This window comes from Solanum verrucosum, unplaced genomic scaffold, assembly GCF_900185275.1.
Source record: "Solanum verrucosum unplaced genomic scaffold, falcon-dt-bn FXZP01000072.1, whole genome shotgun sequence".
In the NCBI taxonomy this organism is placed as follows: Eukaryota; Viridiplantae; Streptophyta; class Magnoliopsida; order Solanales; family Solanaceae; genus Solanum; species Solanum verrucosum.
The window spans coordinates 1,147,407-1,169,530 of record NW_026020208.1 but is presented as its reverse complement, the minus strand read 5'-3'; the positions used below and the strand labels follow the sequence as shown (position 1 = coordinate 1,169,530).

At 29.0% G+C, this 22,124-nt stretch overlaps 1 protein-coding gene across 1 annotated transcript; it reads right to left on the bottom strand.

Annotated features, from left to right (window-relative positions):
• Positions 1–1,167: 1,167 nt before the first annotated feature.
• On the bottom strand, positions 1,168–4,857 carry LOC125830250 (2-methylpropanoate--CoA ligase CCL4-like). The gene is made up of 3 exons (XM_049509464.1): positions 3,803–4,857; positions 2,973–3,342; positions 1,168–1,760 (listed from the first exon to the last, which is right to left on the bottom strand). Exons 1-3 carry the CDS (start codon positions 4,832–4,834, stop codon positions 1,312–1,314), a joined length of 1,851 nt encoding a protein of 616 aa, XP_049365421.1. The 5' UTR covers positions 4,835–4,857; the 3' UTR covers positions 1,168–1,311.
• Positions 4,858–22,124: the final 17,267 nt, after the last annotated feature.

Genomic DNA, 22,124 nt, shown 5'->3' with positions numbered 1-22,124 from the left:
GGACTGACAGACAACAGGTGTGTATCATTAGGTCAGACATGCATCACTATACTTGACATTGCATTTCATTGCATTACACTTCTTTATTATTGGTGAACTTGATCTTGTGTGTTGTTGATCTTGTGAGTGCCTTTCTATGAAACTTGTGACTGATGAATATTGGGCTTATTGTTGAAGATATGCAATTGTTAGAGTGTTGTTGTTGAGGATATGAAACTATTGTTGTTGTTGAGGATATGAAATTGTTAGAGTGTTGTGTTGAGCTATGTGCTTTGTAAACTGTGAACTGTTATGTTGGGGCTGGTACTAAGCAGGTTGTAGTTGTGGAGGTGGTAATTGATAAATATTGAGCTTGTTGTTGAGAATAAATGATTGTTAGAATGTTGTTGTTGAGATATGTGCTTGTAAATTGTGAACTGTTAGGTTGGGCTGGTTTTATACAGATTGTAGTTGTGAAGGTTCAGTTGGGGTGTAAGGAGTACTTGTATTCTATCCCCTTAGCTCGTGTTTAGAGGTTTACTTGCTGAGTACCGTGTGGTTTGGTACTCACCCCTTGCTTCTACAAATTTTTGTAGGTTACGAGCCTGGATTTTTGTGGTACTTGTCATTTTCTTCTTTTCCAAGGCTTCTGGGAGATTTGTGAGGTAGTTGTTTGTCTTCTCAGCGATCATTCTTACTCCTGTTTATGATCTTGTTCTACTCTAGAAACAATGTCATATGAGACTTGTATTTTTCTTTTGATTCAATTGTAATATTTTAGAGGCTTATACACGTGACAACCAGATTTTGGTGGTATATTTGAGTTTATTATAAAAAAAATCCGCATTTTATTGTAATGGTTGAGTTTTAGGCTGACTTGTCTTGGTGGGTTAAGACGAGTGCCATCACGTCCATTTTTGGGTCGTGACATTAACCATCACGCTATAGGATTTTTTGAGTTTGAATGCACACACAAACATATTTAAATAGTTTTAAACAGGTACAATATTATTATACATCAGGAAGCATAAGTACACATGAACTCAGACTAGCTCGTCTTCCAATATATGTATACATGTAAATATATAGAAATCACACATATTAGAAAATACTAATATTTAAATTCTTAGCGATGTTTGAACCCATAGCTAAGAACGAAAACTCATATTATTTTTTTAAAACTATTTGATATTTAAAATCAACTGATCGACTTAACTTGCTTGCTACTTTTCATTTTGATAGAAATAAATGCTTGCAGCTCATGATTTACTATTTACTTACTAAATAAGCCCACATCTTATCCTTAGTTGATCGACTAATCTGAATTCGCGCTTATACAAGTGATTTGGCTTTATCCCTAAGTAAATACTTTTGAATTTTCCCAGTAGCAGTCTTTGGAAGATCATCTTCTATAACAACTGTCCTTGGCACCATGTAAAGAGGTAAATTCTCTTTACAAAAATCTCTCAACTCCTTCTCGGTGACTTTGCATGCATCATTTTTCAAGCTGATGAACGCACAAGGCGTCTCACCCCAATAGTTATCTGGACGTGCTACTACCGCTGCCTCATTCACGGCAGGGTGTTTGTATAAAATTGACTCTACTTCCACACTGCTTATGTTCTCTCCACCACAAATTATAACATCTTTCAATCTATCCTTAACTTCTAAGTATCCATCTGAATGCATTACTCCAACATCTCCAGTGTAAAACCATCCATCATTTTTCATGCATTTTGATGTTCCTTCAGGGTCTTTAAGGTACCCTAGCATCACACTACCTGTTGCAAATTCAATTATCTTGTTATATATTCATCTACTAAATTAGTCTCTCGTGAAGTCAGGTTTTCAAAATATAGAGAGATAAACACAAGAAGAAATCAAAGAAAATTAATATTTACTATATATATAAACATCTTCACTCTACTCCTACATGTAGTCTGTTTTATTTGTCATATTATTTTTTTTTGGACGTTCCTTATTAAAATATTTACTAAAAAACTAATTGACTAATTTATTCTTGAATCTTCACGTCAATCTTTCTATATATTTATTAATAAGAATATAGGTGAAAATGAATAAATAATAATTACTATATCTTAATTATTTAAAATAACAATTCTTTTAATCAGTTATTTTATATAAGCACAATAACTAAAATGAACATAATGGAGTACGAGGTACAATATAATTAACATAATTTCTTTATTTATGATTTGGTCCATCAATGCTAGAATTTATTGAGGACTCTTGGGACCATTTTTCACATTAATAAACATTATAATAGACTACTTTAATTTGGTCCGAACATCTTAAGACAACAAATACTCCCCCACCCACCTTCTAAATATGGTAATTATTTCATTTATTTTTATTTAATTATTATTCTAAAAATAAATTATTTTTATTTCTCACTTTTTAATATAGAAAAAATAGTTCAATTTCCTTTCATGTTTTATTCTTAAAATTAATTACATATTCCTCAAATCATTTTTGAAAACCTAATACTTAACATATTATTATAGTAAAATACGCATATCTTTCATTATTTTATAACAGATATACAAGCAAAATTGAATAGAGAAAGTAATTTTTATTTTACTGTTAAATGATATAAATGTCTACCTTCACACAAATAACACGGTATGTGTAAGATTATAATTTTGAAAAGTTCTTTATAAATTAGTTTTTGATTAATGTCCTTTTTAAAAGTACCTTTGGTATTAACACTTTAATTATAATAATTAGGAGTGAAATATTAAAATATCATTTTATTTATTATTTTTTATGATGTGTGCATTGTTAAGCATGGACAAATAAGTATAGATAGAGAAAACCTTGGACTAATATTTGTGTTTAGTAATCATGACAACTAGAGTAGACCAGAGAAAATATAATACTCGAACTAAAGAGTTACCATAGTTGAGAAAAAATGAAAGCAAATTAAAAAGAAAAGAAAGACGCTTAAATTAAAACGAATCGAATATACGTACCTCCTTTCAAAACAATTTCTCCAATAGCCATCCCATTCCTCTCAATGCTGATTCCAGTTTCAGGATCCACTACATCAACTTCAGTAAACCCTACCATCCTCACACCTTGTCTTGATTTTTGTGTTGCTCTTTCTGAATTTGTCAATGAATTCCATTCTTGTTTCCATGCACATGTCACCGCGGGCCCACCCGTCTCTGTCAATCCATAACCGTGACTTATCACGAATCCCAAAGATTCTGTCCTGTCCAGAACTGCGGCCGGGGGTGGTGCCCCGGCTGTTAGGAGGTGGACAGGGGAATCAAGGGGTTTTCTTTTTGAATAGGTTGATAACATGTTGAGTACTACTGGTGCACCACACATGTGAGTTACCTATATAAAAACAAACAATATTTACATAATCAAATCACTTAAAAAATAATTATAAATAATATATTTATTAATAATTTGAATAAATACTAAGTAACTTGATATAACAAATTAAATTATAGTAACATAAGTTTGATGTTTAGTTTTGTGTTTGAATTGTGTGCACACTCAAACATGCTCACATGATAAATTTGGACAGGTGAAATAGTATTTATCTCTAATGAATTAAGTTGGTAGATGACACGGTCACAAAATTCAACATTATATCTAGTAGCTGATAAATAATACGGAGTTGAGTTTTATTGCTATCACCTGTAATAATAAATAAAAAAAGTCACGTGTCAGATCCATAAAGAAGAATCATACCCACATTAGGTAAGGTATAATGAAGATATTATCAAGTGATTAAAAATGTATTATTTTTTTTAAAGCTTAACCTTTTAAATAAAGCGTTCAACGTTACCTTGTGTTGTTGAATAGCTTCATATATTGAAGCAGCCTCATGACTCCGACGTAGACACACATTGGTTCCACCAACAGCAGCCATAGCCCAACAATAACCCCAACCATTGGCATGAAAAATTGGTAGGGTCCACAAGTACACCGGTTGCTTCGGCATGGACCAATCAATTAAGCCCATGACACTCATCGTAAACGCACTTCTATGACTATGAAGCACACCTTTCGGTGCATAAGTAGTCCCAGAAGTGTAGTTTAGTGTCATGGGCTCCCATTCGCTCTCTGGAGCGATCCATTTGAAAAATTGGTCTCCTTCATCAATAACATTCTCATAACTATTATAAAACTCATTTCTCGATATTAAAGGCGTACTACCACAATCATCCTCAATGAGGACTAATTTCGGACGTTGTAAATTAGAAGGGAATAAAGAAATCGCCTCGAGTACTAAAGAACTCGCTTGATAGTCCACAAATACAAGCTTTGATTCGCTATGCCGAAGCAAAACGGAGAGGGTACGTGGATCGAGACGAAAGTTTACGTTGTTGAGGATCGCACCAGACATTGGTACGGCGAATTGGAGCTCGTACATTGCAGGAATATTTGGGGCTAACACGGAAACGACATCGCCTTTCTTGATCCCTAGCGAAGAAATCGAAGAAGCCAATTTTTTGCACCTAGTGTAAGTTTGTGACCAAGTGTAACTTGTGTCATTGTAAACAATTGATGTGCAATTTCCATAAACAATAGAAGCCCTTTCTAAAAAGTCTAAAGGCGAAAACGGGCACGAATTCGCAGGCCCTTTGGGTATTTTTGTGGTTGTGCTCCCGTTTTCTTTAAAAATTTCAGGAGGAGCAGTGATAGGATTCAAGGCTAGCGTAGATCGGATCGTACATTTCTTTAATTTGTTTACTTCAAAAGGGATTCTTGATTTAAAGAGTTGATAACCTAATGGATTGGATATACCAAGGGATGATAAGTAGCAAGCATGAAGAGATGGACTTTTTGTTGAACTAGTTGGTGTTAAAATGTCCATAATGTGGTATGCTTAATTTGTTTATTTTTCCATCCTTAGTATGGATGGATATATATATAGCAAGTTATGGGGAAGTTGGGCATATACTCAAAATTAAATGTTGTAGGTACGACTATGAATTTGTCTTTATTAGACGGTCCAACATGTCTCTTCTTCTTTTTTTCCGCCCGGTGTTCAGTTCTACATTGGAGCTCGACTAAATTCGAAGAGGATTTGAATCAGACACTTTTGACTAAGAATAAAAGAATACTTACCACTCCACCACAGCCCTTTTCGATGTCTTTGAAGTTTGTTTAACACAATCTTTATAAAAGGTACTTACTCGATTCATTTTTACTCATACACTATTTTAAATATGAATTATTATTTTTATACATCAATTGCTATGAATATTATGAAAAATATGACCATTAATAATTAGTTTTTAAAAATGTACTAAGTCTAAAATGGACAAATAAAAGTAAATAGAGACGGTATTTCCTATAGCTTTACCCTTAATACCCTCTTTATCATTGATTATCATGAGATTACCTTTTGTCTATTCTGATTTGGAGTGAAATAAATACTCTCTTATCATGATTATCATGATATGCACCTCTGCTTTATTCTGTTTTAGACTGAAATAAATATTCCCTTTTCATGATATCATGAGATTACCCTCTGTTCTATTTTGGTTTGGAGTGAAATAATTATTTCCTTATCATGATTATCATGAGATTACCTGATAGGGGTAAATATGCGTGTTTCAAATTCGAATTTTGAAATTAAAAGAAAAAAAAATAATAGAAAGTATTTTAAAAAAAATTAGCTCAACGTGATATTTTATATAATAATTTATGTCTAACATGATATTTACATGTATTATGTCACGTGGGACTCATATGTTTGCTTATTAAATTTTGAACAAGTTTAATTACATGCTTCTGCACATCCACGATTGAAAGGCATAAATATGAAATAAGGCAAAGTTGAAATATGAATTTATATATTATATCTAAAATTCTCACATAATAGAATAATATTTGGTAATGAACTTAAAGTGTCTTTAAAATTATAAGTTCAATAAAGTATATATATATATATATATATACTCTTTCATTTAACAAATGATGTATATTTGCTTTTTTCGTTGACACACTGAATGAAAAAAAATGTTGAAACTGTTTTTTAATTTCCAAAACTGACACGTAGCTTTTAAAAAAAACATAATACATAAACATGATCTTTAACTTGGTTTTAGCGGACAACTATGCCTTCTAATTTTGAGTGTACACAAGTAGACACTTAAACTTGTATAAAAATGAACAAGTAAACACACGTATCCTACATGACATAATACACATAGGACTCCACGTAGGACACAAAATTGCCAAGGTGACATGCAGAAAGATGTTAGGATCGAAAATAATTAGGTGTAATGCGGAAGCTAGCAAAGCAAACCTCAAAAGACCATGAGTAAGAAGACAAACGAGAAACACATCAAAAGAGACAGATTTAACGTGGTTCGGTCAATTGACCTACGTCCACAAAGGAGATGAGCAATCCACTATATAAACATGAGAGTACAAAATATAGAGAGAAATAACCTCAACCAATTCACTCGGAATACATGGGAGGTTCACACAAGTGATAGCGTATCAAGCTTGTGACCCACAAATTCTCCCCCTAACCAAAACTCTCAAAGCCCTTAAGACTACATTGCGAATGCTAATTAAGTTAGAGGAACAAGACTATATTTATAGAGTCCTAAAACTTTTCCTACAAGAAAAGGACTGGTCAAAATATTAAAATTTTTTCCTAAAAAGAAAACTTATTTATGGTAAGAAATCAGGGCAAATAACCCCAACAAAAGAATGTGTCTATTTGTTTAATTTTATATAAGTTTAAGTGTCTATTAGTACACACTCAAAGTTAAAGATCATATAGTTACTGGCTGACACAAAGTTAGGTCATGTTTATTTATTGTGTCTTTAGAAAAATCACCTCACACTTTCTTTTTACTCCTTCGGAAATCAGATTCGACTCAACTTTAAGAAATTAAACTTGATCCTTGTTTTATTGAGACTCGATCCAAATCTATTTTGAATATGAACTATAGTGTATTATTTTTTAATTAATAAAATTAATAATACATAAATATGACTTTTAACTTGACTTCAACTAGCAATTATGACCTTTAACTTTGTCAATGCACAATAGGGATTTTAATTATTCAAAATTTGAACAAATAAACACTCAAATATTGCAGGTCATATGCACGATATACAAACGCTCCTATGTGGATTCCACGTATAACATAAATTGGAATGTGGGAATTGCCACATAGAATGCATATGTTTATTTGTTCTATTTTGTACAAATTAAAGTGTCTACTTATACAACCAAAATTGAAGGGCATAGATATTAATTGAGGCCAAGTGAAAAGACATTTATATATAGTGCCTATTAAAATCACTACAAAAACACTTATTTTATGAGAGGTTTTAACTAGGGATAGCAATGGGTCGGTGCGGGGCGGGGGCGGGGCGGGTTGATCTTAACCCACAATATTTATAATCTGCCCCGCCCCGCATAACAACCTTTTTCCTTTTCAACCCACCCCGCATAATTTTTATAATATTTTCTTTTTCTAGTTAATTTTGATACTAAAAATAAAATTCATACAAATAAATTCATTTTTTCATTTAGTTGTATTAATATAATAGGATAGTGACTTAAAAAAAAAAAAATTGAGGTCAATTGAGAAACATGTAAGAAATTATATTATTTTTTATTGAACCATTTTCATTTATTATCTTGAAAATTTTAGTAGCTTTAAAAAATTATTTTAATAAATAATGTTATCACTCTTATAACATGTAAAAAGTTAAAATTAAGCTTGAACCCACATAAAATCGCATATATACGCATGACGCAACCCTCCCCGGCCAGCATTAGTTTTTTTAAAAAAACAACTTCAATCCACCCCGCATAGACTTAAATCCACCCGACCCCGACCCGCATATCCTTAAACCCATCCGACCCTCGCCCCGCACCGCCCCATTGTCATCCCTAGGTTTAATTGCATTTTGCGCGGGTTTAAACATCACACAATTTACACTCAGCGGTTTCAAAAATCCTCTCAAATATTTCATTTAGCAATTATTTTTGATAAATTATTAAATTCATTCAGCAGGGATTTATCACTAGTAGGCATTTTTTCTCTCAAAATTTTTTCCTCTAACGCGTAACTTGGGTGTATTTCACGCAATTTATCAGGTAGAATTTGAGTGCTTATTTTTTTAGTTTTAAATAGTTAAAGTATTGACAAAGTTAAAGGACATAGTTGTCAACTAAAGTCAAATTAAGGGTCATGTTTATGTATTACTATCAATTTTATTAAAGAGTAATTTGATCTATAATGTTATATTTTTTTTAGATTAGTTTTGTGATAGTATATTATATTTTTGTTATGAACTTTTTGCTTGTTTGGTAAGATTGTATTAAAAAAATTGAGATAATTTTAATAGTAATCTACAACTTATGGGGATTTTATGTTTATGAGCAAAAACTACAACTTAAAAATCTAAATTGCATGTCTAAATAAAATTGCAACTTCATATTATGAGTTCATCTCACGTAATTTGAAATTTCATTGAAATCAAGGGTTAAATCAAGACTTTTTTTGGGCTTAAATCAAGACTTTTGGTAATAGCGAGAGTAAAATTAGATCAAAAGTTTAACAAAAAATAAATAAATTAGGGGATTAATATCTCAAAAAACTTGTGAAATTATTTTTATCTTTTATATTATATATATATATATATATATATAATTATTTGGGGATTGATTATATATCATACTTTATATGGGACAATCCAAAATGGCATATTCACCCTTATCCAAAGATCCCCCCACATCCTTCAAACCAAACACATATTTTACAAACCAAACTTGTATCAATAAATATATATTTACAATTCCATTATTAGTTAATGTTATAAGTATTATATTACTATTCTGAAAAGGGAATGTAAAATTTACGTACATTTTATTCTATTTAAATTTTACTTTATAAAAGTTACACTAAATATATTATTTCATATTATAATACCGTTATTAAATTTTTTAAATAACTTTTTTCGAACCAAACGAACCTACTCAAGTACTCCCTCTATCCCTATTTAGTTGTTCACTTTAGAAATGACACACAAATTAAGGCAACAATGATTAGCATAGTGAAGTTACAATTTTACCCTTGTAGTACAATTTACAATTCCAAAATAAATTAACTCAAGATAACTAATTAATGTTGGGAAGTTCATAAGTTTATTTACTTTATTTATGACAACTCTATTTAAATAAGGGTATAATAGGAAAAAATTTGTTGTCCTTTCTTGATTTGTCAAAATTGACAACTAAATAGGGACAACTAAAAGAGGAAATATGGACAACTAAATAGGGACGGAGGGAGTACAATCTACAATCCTAATCAATGCAGAGATGGGTATGCATGCTTAATCTATGTCACCTAGCTGGCATATTAATTTATTATAGAAATTAATGCTACAACTACTTGTCAGGTCCAAAAACCCTAAGTTGGTGGGAAGCAATTAATTTACAGTTTGTAGGAGGGGTGGGTTGGGATCAAGGCGAAGCCAGAAATTTCACAAAAGGTGTTCAGAAATAGCCTGATAAAAGCTTTTTTCAAAAAATAGAACTAGTGAAATTCGAACACACGAGCACTACCTCATTTCAAGGAGGAGAAACCACTAGGATACAATAGCTTATTGTGTTAAGGGTGTCCAAAATATGTTATTTAGTCTTTTCGTGCATCATTTTACTTGTATATACGGGTTTTTTTTTTCCGACGAAAAGTGTCCAATTAGACATCTTGACCACCATGTGGCTACGCCACTTGGGGTTGGGGTGGGGGTAGGGGTACCCTCCAATTTAAGTTAGGCCATTATTCTTATATAATAATTAAATTTATAAAAAAATTATTCAATGCAATTGATCCTGATGAGATGAAATCGGACAAGAAATCAATTTAGATTAAAAAAAAATCAATATAAGTGGACAAGTAATTAGGGACAAAGGGAGTATATAATAACAGAAAATAATAAAAATTAATCGCCAAAGAGGGAAAATTCATGCAAAGGAGTCTAGACACCTTATATTTCATTAATTAATATCAAAGAACAAGAGAATTAGACATTTAATGATCATCACATCATTTTATGATAATATTAGAAATTAAAAAAAAGATGCTTAAATAATTAATTATAAAAATTAAGAAGAAAATTAAGTTATTAACCTGAAACTTTCTTTTATAAAATTGTGAATTAAAACGGAACGCTAACTCATATAGAGTAACTTGATAAATTTAATATTTTCTTCTTCTTTAAATTTTTCCAAAATTACTTAGAAAGTTCATTACTTCTTCTTAAATTAACTAAATCTTATCACCAACATGGATTGTGGTGCTGTGCTCTGATGGGAGTACATCACCCTTAACCAGAGGTCTCGGGTTCGAGCATTGGGTTTGGAGAAAATCCTATTGGAAACGTCACCCCAAATAGACCCTACAGTGCACGATCCAAATTTAGTCGTAGCTCTAATGTGGGCTCCAATCACGTAAAGGGAAACCAAAAACCAATTATTTATTTTTTTTATCAAAGTTATAATTAACACTATCATATAATTTTGTTTCACCACATACATCAATAAATACACAGTAGTGCGCGATCAGGTGGGAAACCAAAAAAAAAAAAAAAAAAATCTTATCAAAGTTATAATTAAACAGTATCATATAATTCTGTTTCACCACATACATCAATAAATGCCTAGAAGATATCGATGTTCTTAAATATTGTTATTAAGGTGCCAAATTTTTTATTACTTTATTGCATAAAAGATATTGACATTCTTAAAAATTGCTATTAAGGTGCCAAATTTTCTTTGGTAATAAAAAGCTATTTTGAAAAGCAAGTAAATGTAGTTTATGAACCTTTATTTCTTCTCTTATAAAATCAAAATAATGTATATAAGAAAATTAATATTATTTTATCTCACATGAGAAATAAATAAAAATAGTTTCAGAATTATAAGTACAAATTCTAATATTGAAATAACTTTATTCGTGACTGGAAAAAAAGCTGATCTTTTGTCTTCATTATCTTTTCTTAAAAAAATATGTTTACACCTTTAGTTCAATATAAATGAATTATCGACATTTTTCTTATGATTCGAAATAAATGAGATTTTCAAAGTTTAAAAATATAATTTCTTTTCCAGAACTATCCTTCTTTTAAATGAAGTTCCAAAACTTTTAAGTTTCAAATAATGATTATTTCTACTTCTAAAAGTAGATTAGAAAAAATCCAAACACTAATATTAATAAATTATCTTTTAATTAATATATCTAAATATTTCTATTTCAAAAAACATCACACATAATATTTTCTTCATAGTAAAAATCAGAGCGAATAATTGAACTATTAACACACATAATCAGAGAAGAATTTTTTTTAAAAAAAAGGTTTCTTCATACAGGGATTAAGAAAGGGGAGATAAAAGTCAAACTCAAATTTATTACTCTTTTTGGTTGTCATTTGCATAAACTTTAAGAAAAAAATAATTAGAAATGTAATTTGATTAATATTTTTTTTTTATTAATTCTTTAATCTAGAATGATTAATGTTAAGAGCCAAGTTGGAAAAAAATAATTAACTCTCTCTTGATTGTTTAAATTGACAACTATATTCTAATAAGTAATTTTAATATACATAACAACTAAAAAGAAACAGAGGGACACTCCTGCCGTTTACTTTTAATTGTTCATTTTGGATTGATGCACTTTTTAAAAATTAATAATTAAATAATGATATTTTATCATAATAACTATATAAATTGATATTTACTTAGATGTTGAAAAATAATTTGAAGTATAATTATTTAATATTAAAAATAAAAATTTCTCTTTTGAAATAGTGGAAACTCTCATAAATACCAGTTGCCCACTAGTCAAAGGTCATTGAATGATGAATTAAAGAAAGAACAACAAAAAGCATGTGAATTAGAGATCAATTAATGTCGTTATTAAATTCTTTATAAATAATAATACTCCATTTGTTCTTATTTACATGTCGTTCTTACGAAAAATAAATGTTACTTAATATATAAATAAATTATTCTTCTTATTTTACCTTTGAGAGTTATTAACCTTGAAATTATGAATTTGACTAACATAGAAAAACTAAATGACTAATTCATGTTCATTGGTCAATTTAATTAATAAAAAAAAATTATGTTCATTATTAAAAATTTGACTTCAAGAGGACACTAAATAAGAATAAAATAGTAAATTTTCTTAGTTTCTTAAGGGACGTAAAATCTAAGATGATGACATATAAATTAGAATAGAGGAAGTACAAAATTTAACATGCCACAAATGTCAATCGTTTGGAGCAAATAACATATCAAAACACTCGAGACAAACTTTTTGTTGGAAGATGAATAAAATGCAATACTTAAGTTAAAAAAAAAAGACATTACAAGAGAATCATATCTAAAATTTGAGACCGTTTAGAAAAGAGTTTAAATTGTTCGAAATTGAAAAAAAAAAGTTTAACTAATTAAGAAAGATAAATTGTTGGATGTAATCAATTTAAATTGTTCTTAATAGTAATAATATAGGTTAGTTTTTAGAAGATAAAATTATTATTATTTTCGCAAAAGTAGTTTTGGAACCTTTCCAAGCATAAATTGTTGCTTAATATTGACAAAAACATTTTAAAAATTGATTAACAAGACTTAAATAACCGCTATACAAAAATACTTTTTAGAAAAATATTTCTAATAAAAAATACTTTTACAAATTGTTATATATTAAAATTTTGGTCAAATAAGCTATTTATTGCACATTCAAAAGATTTGTAAGACAAAAAAAGACATATGCAAGAGTGGTTGATTATACATTAACTGAACTGTAGTGCATTACCTCCGTCCACTTTTAATTGTCATGATTTCTTTTTTTAGAATCAAATTATTAGAACTTTGACTAACATTTTATGATTTATTTTTTCATATTTTTTTTATCAAAATTAATATAATCATATTTAACTTTAAAGAAAAAAGTCAAAATTAACTTTCAAAAAGCATCACATGACAATTAAAAATGAACGAAAAAAATTATCTTTCCATCTTGGGAAAATGTATCTAAAGATGACAGGAACCTATCGTAAAGTTTCATGAAGGAAATTGACATGTAAAGTGGTGGGGTGGGGGGTGGGGTGGGGGACTACAATTGTGAATACTCAACTAACATATGGAGTAAGCTACTTCAATGGTAGGGAATCAATAGCAGACGGAATTCAGGATTTATTATGAATCAAGAGTTAATAGTTTTTTTTTGTTTTTATTTCTAGTTGCTAGTTTTCACCTTTTTTTGTTCTTTTGTGACTCAAAATTACAATTTTAGGATTGGAAAGAGAGGATGTTTTTCATCCGAACAATTTTTTCTTGTCAAAAGAGATAATGGTCAAAACATATTTGAAATATTTTTTATTTGTTTGTGAGTTTTATATATGTACTATTAGGTGCTTGTGTTTCTTATTTAAACTATATTCATCAATTATATTATCAAAACAATCCTTGAAGTTAACTAGATCAAGTGTTTGAGTAAAATCGTCAAAAGACGTGTGGCAACTTAATTTGCCATTTATTTTAAGGTGTGTTTTGATAAATAGTTGGCGATAGTTTAGATTGATAGGAAACACAAACACATAATAGTTCAGATATGAAACTCACAAGAAAATAACACCTCAAGTGTGTTTTTGATCATTATATCTCTATTTTTAAAATTTATAGTTAATTCCTTTAATTATCCGCGTGAAGTTTCATTTGACATCATTTTAAAATTAAAAAGAGAGAGTGTCACCACGTATCATTAGATACTAGTCAAGGTGCATTTTGATGTATAATTGATAATAGTTCAAATAGAAAATACAAATACTAAATAATTCAAATACAAAACTCACAAAAAAAATTATTTCAAATACTTTTTACCATTATCTTTGTTGATTTTCAAAGAAATTCGAATATTGTTTTGCCTTGAGTTCTTGAAGATTGGATGAAAAACTTGTAATTTCTTGTATTATTCCTTAATTTTTTTGGGTTACATAGATTCGATTCACGCAACATAAAATTTTGGTACGGAGGAAAATATTTATTAATTTTTCTATATTTAATTGATTAAAATATTTTTTTAAAAAAAATTCGTATCAAACACAGTACTCTCCCCTTAAGTGTCAAAAACATTGAAGAAATAAAATACATTCAAACTTAGTCCCAACGGGTAGTTATATGAAATTATGGGATCATCAAGGAAAAATAAAAACAGTTAGCATAATAAATTCTCCAACTAATAACTGTAACAATTAATGCACTAGTTGTGTTGTAAAGATATTTATGTATCTGAACATGAGATGAAATTGCATATCCAAATATATATATACTTTATTTGCTAATATTTATACGAAAAAGGGTTAAAATTGCTATTAAATTATGTGAAATAGATCTATGATATTTTGAGCTTCGACATTATCCTAGGAAACCATAAATATCTTCAAGTGTTAACAACTCAAATTTTTAGTGACGTGACAAGCCATGTAGGACTAATCTCTCTACCTAAACATTGACAACTATACAATTCACTACAAAATCTTAGAAAAAAAACACAAAATCATTCTTATAATCTAATGCTAAAAATTAGTAAAAATCTTTAACGATAATATTCTAGGATTTTGTGGTGATTGTTGTCGCTATTAAAGGTTCAGTTTCTTATAGTAAATCCTAGTTGGCAACACTTGGGTGGAGAGATTAGTATCATGTGGCTTGTACTCACATGGCATGTATTATGTATAATACCCCTGTATTAACTCACATATCTCAAAATATAACGAAGAATATAAATAATTTATTTCGTATATTTCAAAAATAATTTTAACCCTTTTCTGATATTTATATATGAATGTGCTCACATGACATGTATAGTACCCCTAAATTAACTCACGTATCGTCCGTTCGACATTAAGAATATATATTAATAAAAATAATGGTCTAACCCTATTAAAAATAACGGTTCAATCCTTCATAATCAAGTGTTGGTGGGTTAATTAATTCAGTTCTTTCAGATTGGCTTTTTACAAGTTTTTAGTTTAATTTTTAATTAGCTCATCTCTACCGTTTTGTAACACGATTTGACTAGATATAAAATTTTAATACGAAATCATTCTTATTATAATTGTTTTAACGTATAACTTTGTTTTATTTACTTGCAGTCAACCGTACTTACATATATCTAGAATACAAAATACTATTAAATTTTAGCATTGTAAATATTTTTGCAAAGCTTCTTGTTTTGATATTGTTATTTAATATGTAACTATCTTATAATTTTTCTTTTGCATATATATTTTGTGTGACGTGAAGTATATGAATAATGTGCCAAAGATTTTTAAAAACAGACACAAATTAAATAACGACTACACGTATAAAATATTTTAAAAAGTAGGCATGAATTAAATAATATGGTATTTGGAATTGTCTAATGGAATATATGTATAAAAGATTTTAAAAATTAGGCACAAATAAAATGATAGCGATGTCTTGAAGATAAGACCATCCTTCACAATAAATAAATATTGGAGGGCTATGATTTTTGGATAACGCTATAAATTAATCACTTGATAATTTTTAGACAACCAACGATATATATTTCTTTTGGAAAAATCCTTTTGGCCAGAATTAATGCTAACGATATATATTATCTTTTTGAATATTTTAATCTTTTTAATTTTGAATATCTTTTAATTAAAAAATGGAAAAAAATCAGTTTATTTTAAAATTAAAAAAAATATTATAGACTTTTTAAATTTCTAGCCAAACTGCCAAATTTTCTGGTCATTTATCATTACCCTATTCTTTTAGGCATTTAATGGTATTTATTAATCGATTTTTTGAGCTAAACGAACACTTGAAAAAAAACAGTAAGCCATAAATTTAAAACTATTTTATTTTTAGACTTATAGCCTAGTTGCTCCATTTATTTCATTCTTCTTTGTCTGATTTTTAAAAAAATTATAGTAATCCATTCATTCAAATAATATTAAGTTGAACTTATAAAAATAAATATTGAAATTTTAAAAATATTAAAAAATTAAAATGATCAGTGGAAAATATTCGCTTGATTTTTATTTTATCTTTAAAAGTTATAATTCCATCCATGCGTTGTGTTAATCAATACTCAACCAATTATTTAAGTGGCGGGGAATCAATAGGTATGGGTGGAGCCATAGTTATAGTTATGAATTTGATAGAACTTATTAATTTTGATTTATGATATAATATAGGTGTATATTAAAATTAGTAAATTTGGCCGCACGTCCTCCTTGACCCTTTTTTTAAAAATAAAAAATAAAATGACGAACAATGTTTTTATTTTACTTCAAAAAATTTCTTTAAGAATATCAAAATATTTTTTTGTACTCATATAAATTACAGTTGATTTGAGATGATGACCTTGTTTTTCGTTAGTAATAAACTCGTACATATACATGTTTAAGATAAGAGAAAAATCATAGGATAAATTATTTAAGCACCAATTATTTAAACAATGATCTTCCCTACTCTAATCTTTTTATTGTTTAATTGTTTTTTAACTTTTTTTAGTTATATGAATATAAAAATGTCAAACGTGAACTGAGCTATTTTTACCCTATAGACGACATCCTTTCAAGAAGAAAGGTACAATCTTCTCAAGATAATGCGACATTGCTAGGAACAAAATTTTAAGATATAAAAGACTTGTTTCACAGTAAAATTTTAGGAAAACAACATGATAAAATAAATATCTACCAAAAGAAAACTAAATGATAAATATCTATAAATGAAGATGATAAACATTTTGAAGATCTGAATTAGACATGATAAAGGAAAAATATATACTCTCCATCTTATATTAGTTATCAACGTTATTTAAAATATTTGTCATATTTTGCAAAATCAAATTAGATTTTTTTTTTTTCATTTTTCCATTAAAATTAACTATTGAATCAACAAAAGGATGGTTAGATATTTTAATTAAAATGAAGAAAATGAAAGGGAAAAAAAACTGAAAATAAACCATTATATAAATTTGATTACAGATAATTTCATATAAATAATAGGCAAAATAATGTAATTGTAAATTATTTTTACCATGAATAACTTGTTATCTACTTCTTCCTTTCAGAAATAAAGAAACACCAAAAAGCTCCTCTTTTGTAGTGCTTAATAATATGATATCATCGCATTTAATCTGTTCCTGCAATTGAATTTATGTTTAATACCTTTAATGAAAAAAAAATATCACATCTTCAAAACAAAAGTTTATAGATAATAAAAAAAATTAAAGAACTTACAAACTAAAAACATTTTACCATACTAATAATATATCAATCAAACCTGTGTATCAAGAATTCTGAGTAAACAATATTATATTTCTGTGATCCATTGTAAATTAAGTGGGATTTATACTTTTGGGCTTCTATAATTATTGCATGATAACGTGAGAGACTCATAAATTGTATCTTCTTTTATTAGCATTAAATAAATATGTAATAGCAATGGAAAATTATTGAAAACGTTAATGCTTTATTTGAATTTTTAAAATGAAATAATTGAAGGAAAATTCAAAATAAATAAATGATATTCTAAGCCATAGATTAAAATTAAAATTTTATATAAGAGATACTTATATAAGTCATGAGTAACTAATTAATTATCTCTTATAAATAAATTAAACAATAAAGAAAAAAATACTTAATATGTTAAAAAATATTGTCAAGTTATAATTAGAAGAAGGTCCAAAAAAAGATTCAAAAAATATATAAATTATTAAGAGTAGAAATTAGAGAGGTGTGAGTTACTCCTTGTAGGTATGTGGAGAGTCTTTATTGTAAATGTTCATCTATTTAATAAAATACTTATTATCATAAATTAAGTAAAAAAAAATTATAATTAAATAATTAATTTAAATAAGAAAAAAAAGTACAAAATAGGATAAAAAAGATAAATACAAATGGAGAGCATAGAGAGGTGCCACATCACCTCTTCTATATTCAAATTTATTATATATAGAATATAGATAGATGTTACATTGATACTATTATAAGCAGAGCAACTTTCACATATAACAAACACAAAATTCATATTTGTATGCTATAGCAAAGTTTGCATAATTGCGCTCCATATCAAACATAAAATATGTATATTTCATTATACATATACAAAAGAAAGCAATTGTATAATCTGCTTTGGTATACATATACAAAAAGATCAATTGTATAAAGTGAGAGAGGGGAGTGAGCGAGTGAGATCTGGGAGAGTGGCGAGCGAGATCTGGGAGAGGGGAGAGAGGGGAACGAAAATATATGTATATATACAATTTTTACGCATTTTATACATTTGCGTTTTTGTATAAAGTGAGAAAGGCGAGTGAGAGAGCGAGATCTGGGAGAGTGGTGAGCGAGATCTGGGAGACGGGAACGAAAATATATGTATATATACAATTTTCTCTCGTTTTATACAAACACAAACACATTTTATACAATTTGCGTTTTTTGTATAAAGTGAGAGAGCGAGATATGGGAGAGTGGCGAGTGAGATCTGGGAGAGGGGGGAGAGGGGAGAGAGGGGAACGAAAAAAAAAATATATATACAATTTTCTCTCGCTTTATACAAACACAAACGCACTTTATACACTTGTGTTTGTATAAAAAACGAGAGAGGCGAGGGAGAGATCGAGAGTGGCGAGCGAGATTCACCAGGAGAGAGGTGAAATATCAACAATTTGCTATGAGGTACAATTAAATCAAACTATATTTATAGCATTTAATTTGAGTTAATAGTTTGCTATTATATACAATTTTCCCTTATAAGTATCCTAAGCCTTCCAAGCTAATGATACATGATCGATTTTCGCTACTCATTTTATAAAATTCATTTAGTGAAATGTATAAGCAATTTATTTAAAATTAATAAAAATAAATAAATTATGATCTAAAATTTTCATAAATTATTTGTGGCAACATTTAGTTATTGAATATGACCTAAAAGAAAATAAAGGATTAAATTTTGAGAAAATTTTCAAAATGTCAATATTTTGACATTTAATAGGACCCCTTAGACACACTTTCAATATTTATTTAAAATGTCAATATTTTAGTTTGTTATGTATCTGCTTTATGTATTTTTTATTTGTTTAATTTGCAAAAGTACAATTATTTAATAATAGAAAAGAGAAAATCAGGGGAAAAAATATTTAAAAAAAGGAACATATCACTTAAAATTCTGATCAGTTACAATTTCAAAGAAATCCCCTTTCTCATTCGATTGGATCAACAATTTCAATATCCATTTTTCTCCTTTATCAAGATCTTAATAATGGATTGTATCCCAATTTTCAAAATTGTATTACATGACTGTCAAATATATTTTTCTTTTATTTGTATTACAAAAATATTACTGATTGTATCTCAATATAATCATTACATATGAATATGATTTATGAAAGGTACAAGATTCTAGAAATTTTTTTTAGCAAACATGGTGGAAATAATACAATCTAGTGAGAAAATATACAATATTCTAAAAAAAAATGATTGTGAAAGAAATAGGGATACAAGATTCTGGAAAAAAAATAGCATACAAAGTGAAAATAATACAATATGTTGAGGAAAGATACAATATTCTAAAAAAAAGTTACAAATTGACTGAGAAAAAAATAGGATACATCTATGCTTAAGAAATACAAATCCATTTGGCATATCTATTGGAATGACTACAAACTAAAAAAGAAATACAATGTTCTTGATAAAAATACAAATGTTGGGTAAAAGAAAAACAATTGACTAACAAAAATTAATATGAATACAATTATGGTATAAATACAATTTTTGCAACCTTCTTCTCTAACTCTCTCTTTCTTCTTCTTCTTCTTCATCTGCTATGTTTCTTCTTCTTCTTTTTTTGTTCACCAAATCCAAGCTCAAATTCAAATCCATATTAACTTGTGCATTAGTAACCCTATAAGCAAATTCGAAATTATTAAATATGAATGTATAAAAAATCAAACAATATATGATGTATGAATGTCAATGTAGATTACTACAATCTACTAATCCCAAATATGAAAATAAAATCACAAAAAAATCGATCAATAGTGTTCAAAAGATGAAAAATATGAAATACATAAAAAAGGAAATCTCACAAAATACTTGGTTAATATGAAAACAAACTCACAAAAAAATTGAACAATATTGTTTAAAAGACAGAAAATCCGAAATACAAAATACTTGGTGAATATGAAAACAAAATCACAAGAAATCTCACAAAATACTAGTTGACTTCGAATTTACCTTTACTAATGAGTGATAAATCTTTTAAATTAATTGTGAGATTTCTTTAACAAAATGTAGGAAATTTGAATAGTTGATTTTACTGAACAAGGAAAGGAGATTACAATGGTGAGGGAAAGAGAGAGAAAATAGTGAATTGAGGTAAAACCTAGAAAGAGGGGTAAGTAGGTAATGTGGGTATTTTTTTAGTTTCTTTTACCGGATAGGGAGTAAAAAATGGTCCAAGCAGCCCTAATTTGAGAAATAAAAGGAAAGAAAATTAATTATATTAAAATATAGTTTATTTTCTAAAATATTGACATATTAACATTTTAATAATTATTTTAGAGTGTAGATGTTTTTAATAATTATGTTAGGGATTGTGACTAGTTTGCTAATTTTTCTTAAATTTTTGTAAGGCAAGAAGAAAATAGTCATTAGTATGTTTTAAGACGATTATTTTATAAGATTTATATATCATCAATTTTTTTAATTATTTTATACTATTAAAATTGGATTTTTGAAAATCATTTTGTCATCTCAATTTCTCTTCGATATCGATATAAGTATGATTCAGTTATATATATGTCACGCCCGAAACTCGAGGGGCGCAACTGGCTCCAAATGCAAAAACTCAGGCCCGAGCCGTCCCTGCTGAACCATTTGCTACTAGCGCATGGCAGCCACACGCAATCAAGCAAACAAACAAGTATATCTCGGTTTAAAACTAAGCCCTCGGCCGACAAGGTCCCTCCCTATCAACAAATTTATAAAAGAAACAGCTACTCCCAAGAGTTCATATAAATAAATAGCCAACTAGCACAGAAGTCCTTATTGGACCGTCGAGGCCACCATGATATCTATACCAAAACTGAAAGCAGATATATATCAAGACAATACATCAAACAACTCACAAGCTTCAGCAAACCAACAAACTAGGCCATCATGGCCATAACCTAGTTATACACCCCACACACTAGTCTGCAAGCCTCTAAGAGTAGTAAAGATTGGCGGAACAGGGCCCTAGCCTACCCATAAAGATATATACAACAAAATCAAACAAACCTCCCAACTCTGGTAGCTCCGGAGGAAAGGGGCTAGCCAATCGGATAGAAGTCAATCCTGCTGCTGAGGAGGTCTACTGGATCATCTGTCGACACCTGCATGCATGAATGCAACGTCCCCCAGGAAATGAGGCGTCAGTACAAAATAATATACAGAGTATGAAAGGGTATAGTCTAAATGAACAAGTATCATAATATACCAAATGCAATCACGTAAGGAAATCAAAATTTAGATAAGCATGCTAACCCACAACTGAATCAAAAAATAAAAAAATGGCCAAACAACAACCTAACCAAGCCCCTATAAGCTCGGCAGGTACAAACAACATACCACCTACCTAGGCACCCATAAGCCTAGCAGGTGTCAAATCAATCTACATACCCCTATCGGTAGCCCCTTGTCTTTATAAGAAGTCACATAACCTTTTTTGGCAACGATATAGTCTGTAGGCAACGCATAGCCCTCTTAGGCAACATCATAGCTCTGTGGGCTGCACATAGCCCTCTTTTGCATCATAATATCCCTGTAGGCAACACATAGCCCTCTTTGGCGTCAAAATAGCCCTGTAGGCAACACATAACACTCTTTGGCATCAATATAGCCTCGTGGACAACACAACCCTCTTTGGCAATAACATAGTCCTATTAGACAACATCATAGCCCTCATAGGCAGTTCATAGCTCAACAACTAACCACAATAGCCCCAAGGGCGACAACAAACAATTGAATAGGCTAAAGAAGAACAATTTAGCTATAAATAATATATATGAATATCTCCAAGTCATTCCTAACTTAGGGTCATTCTT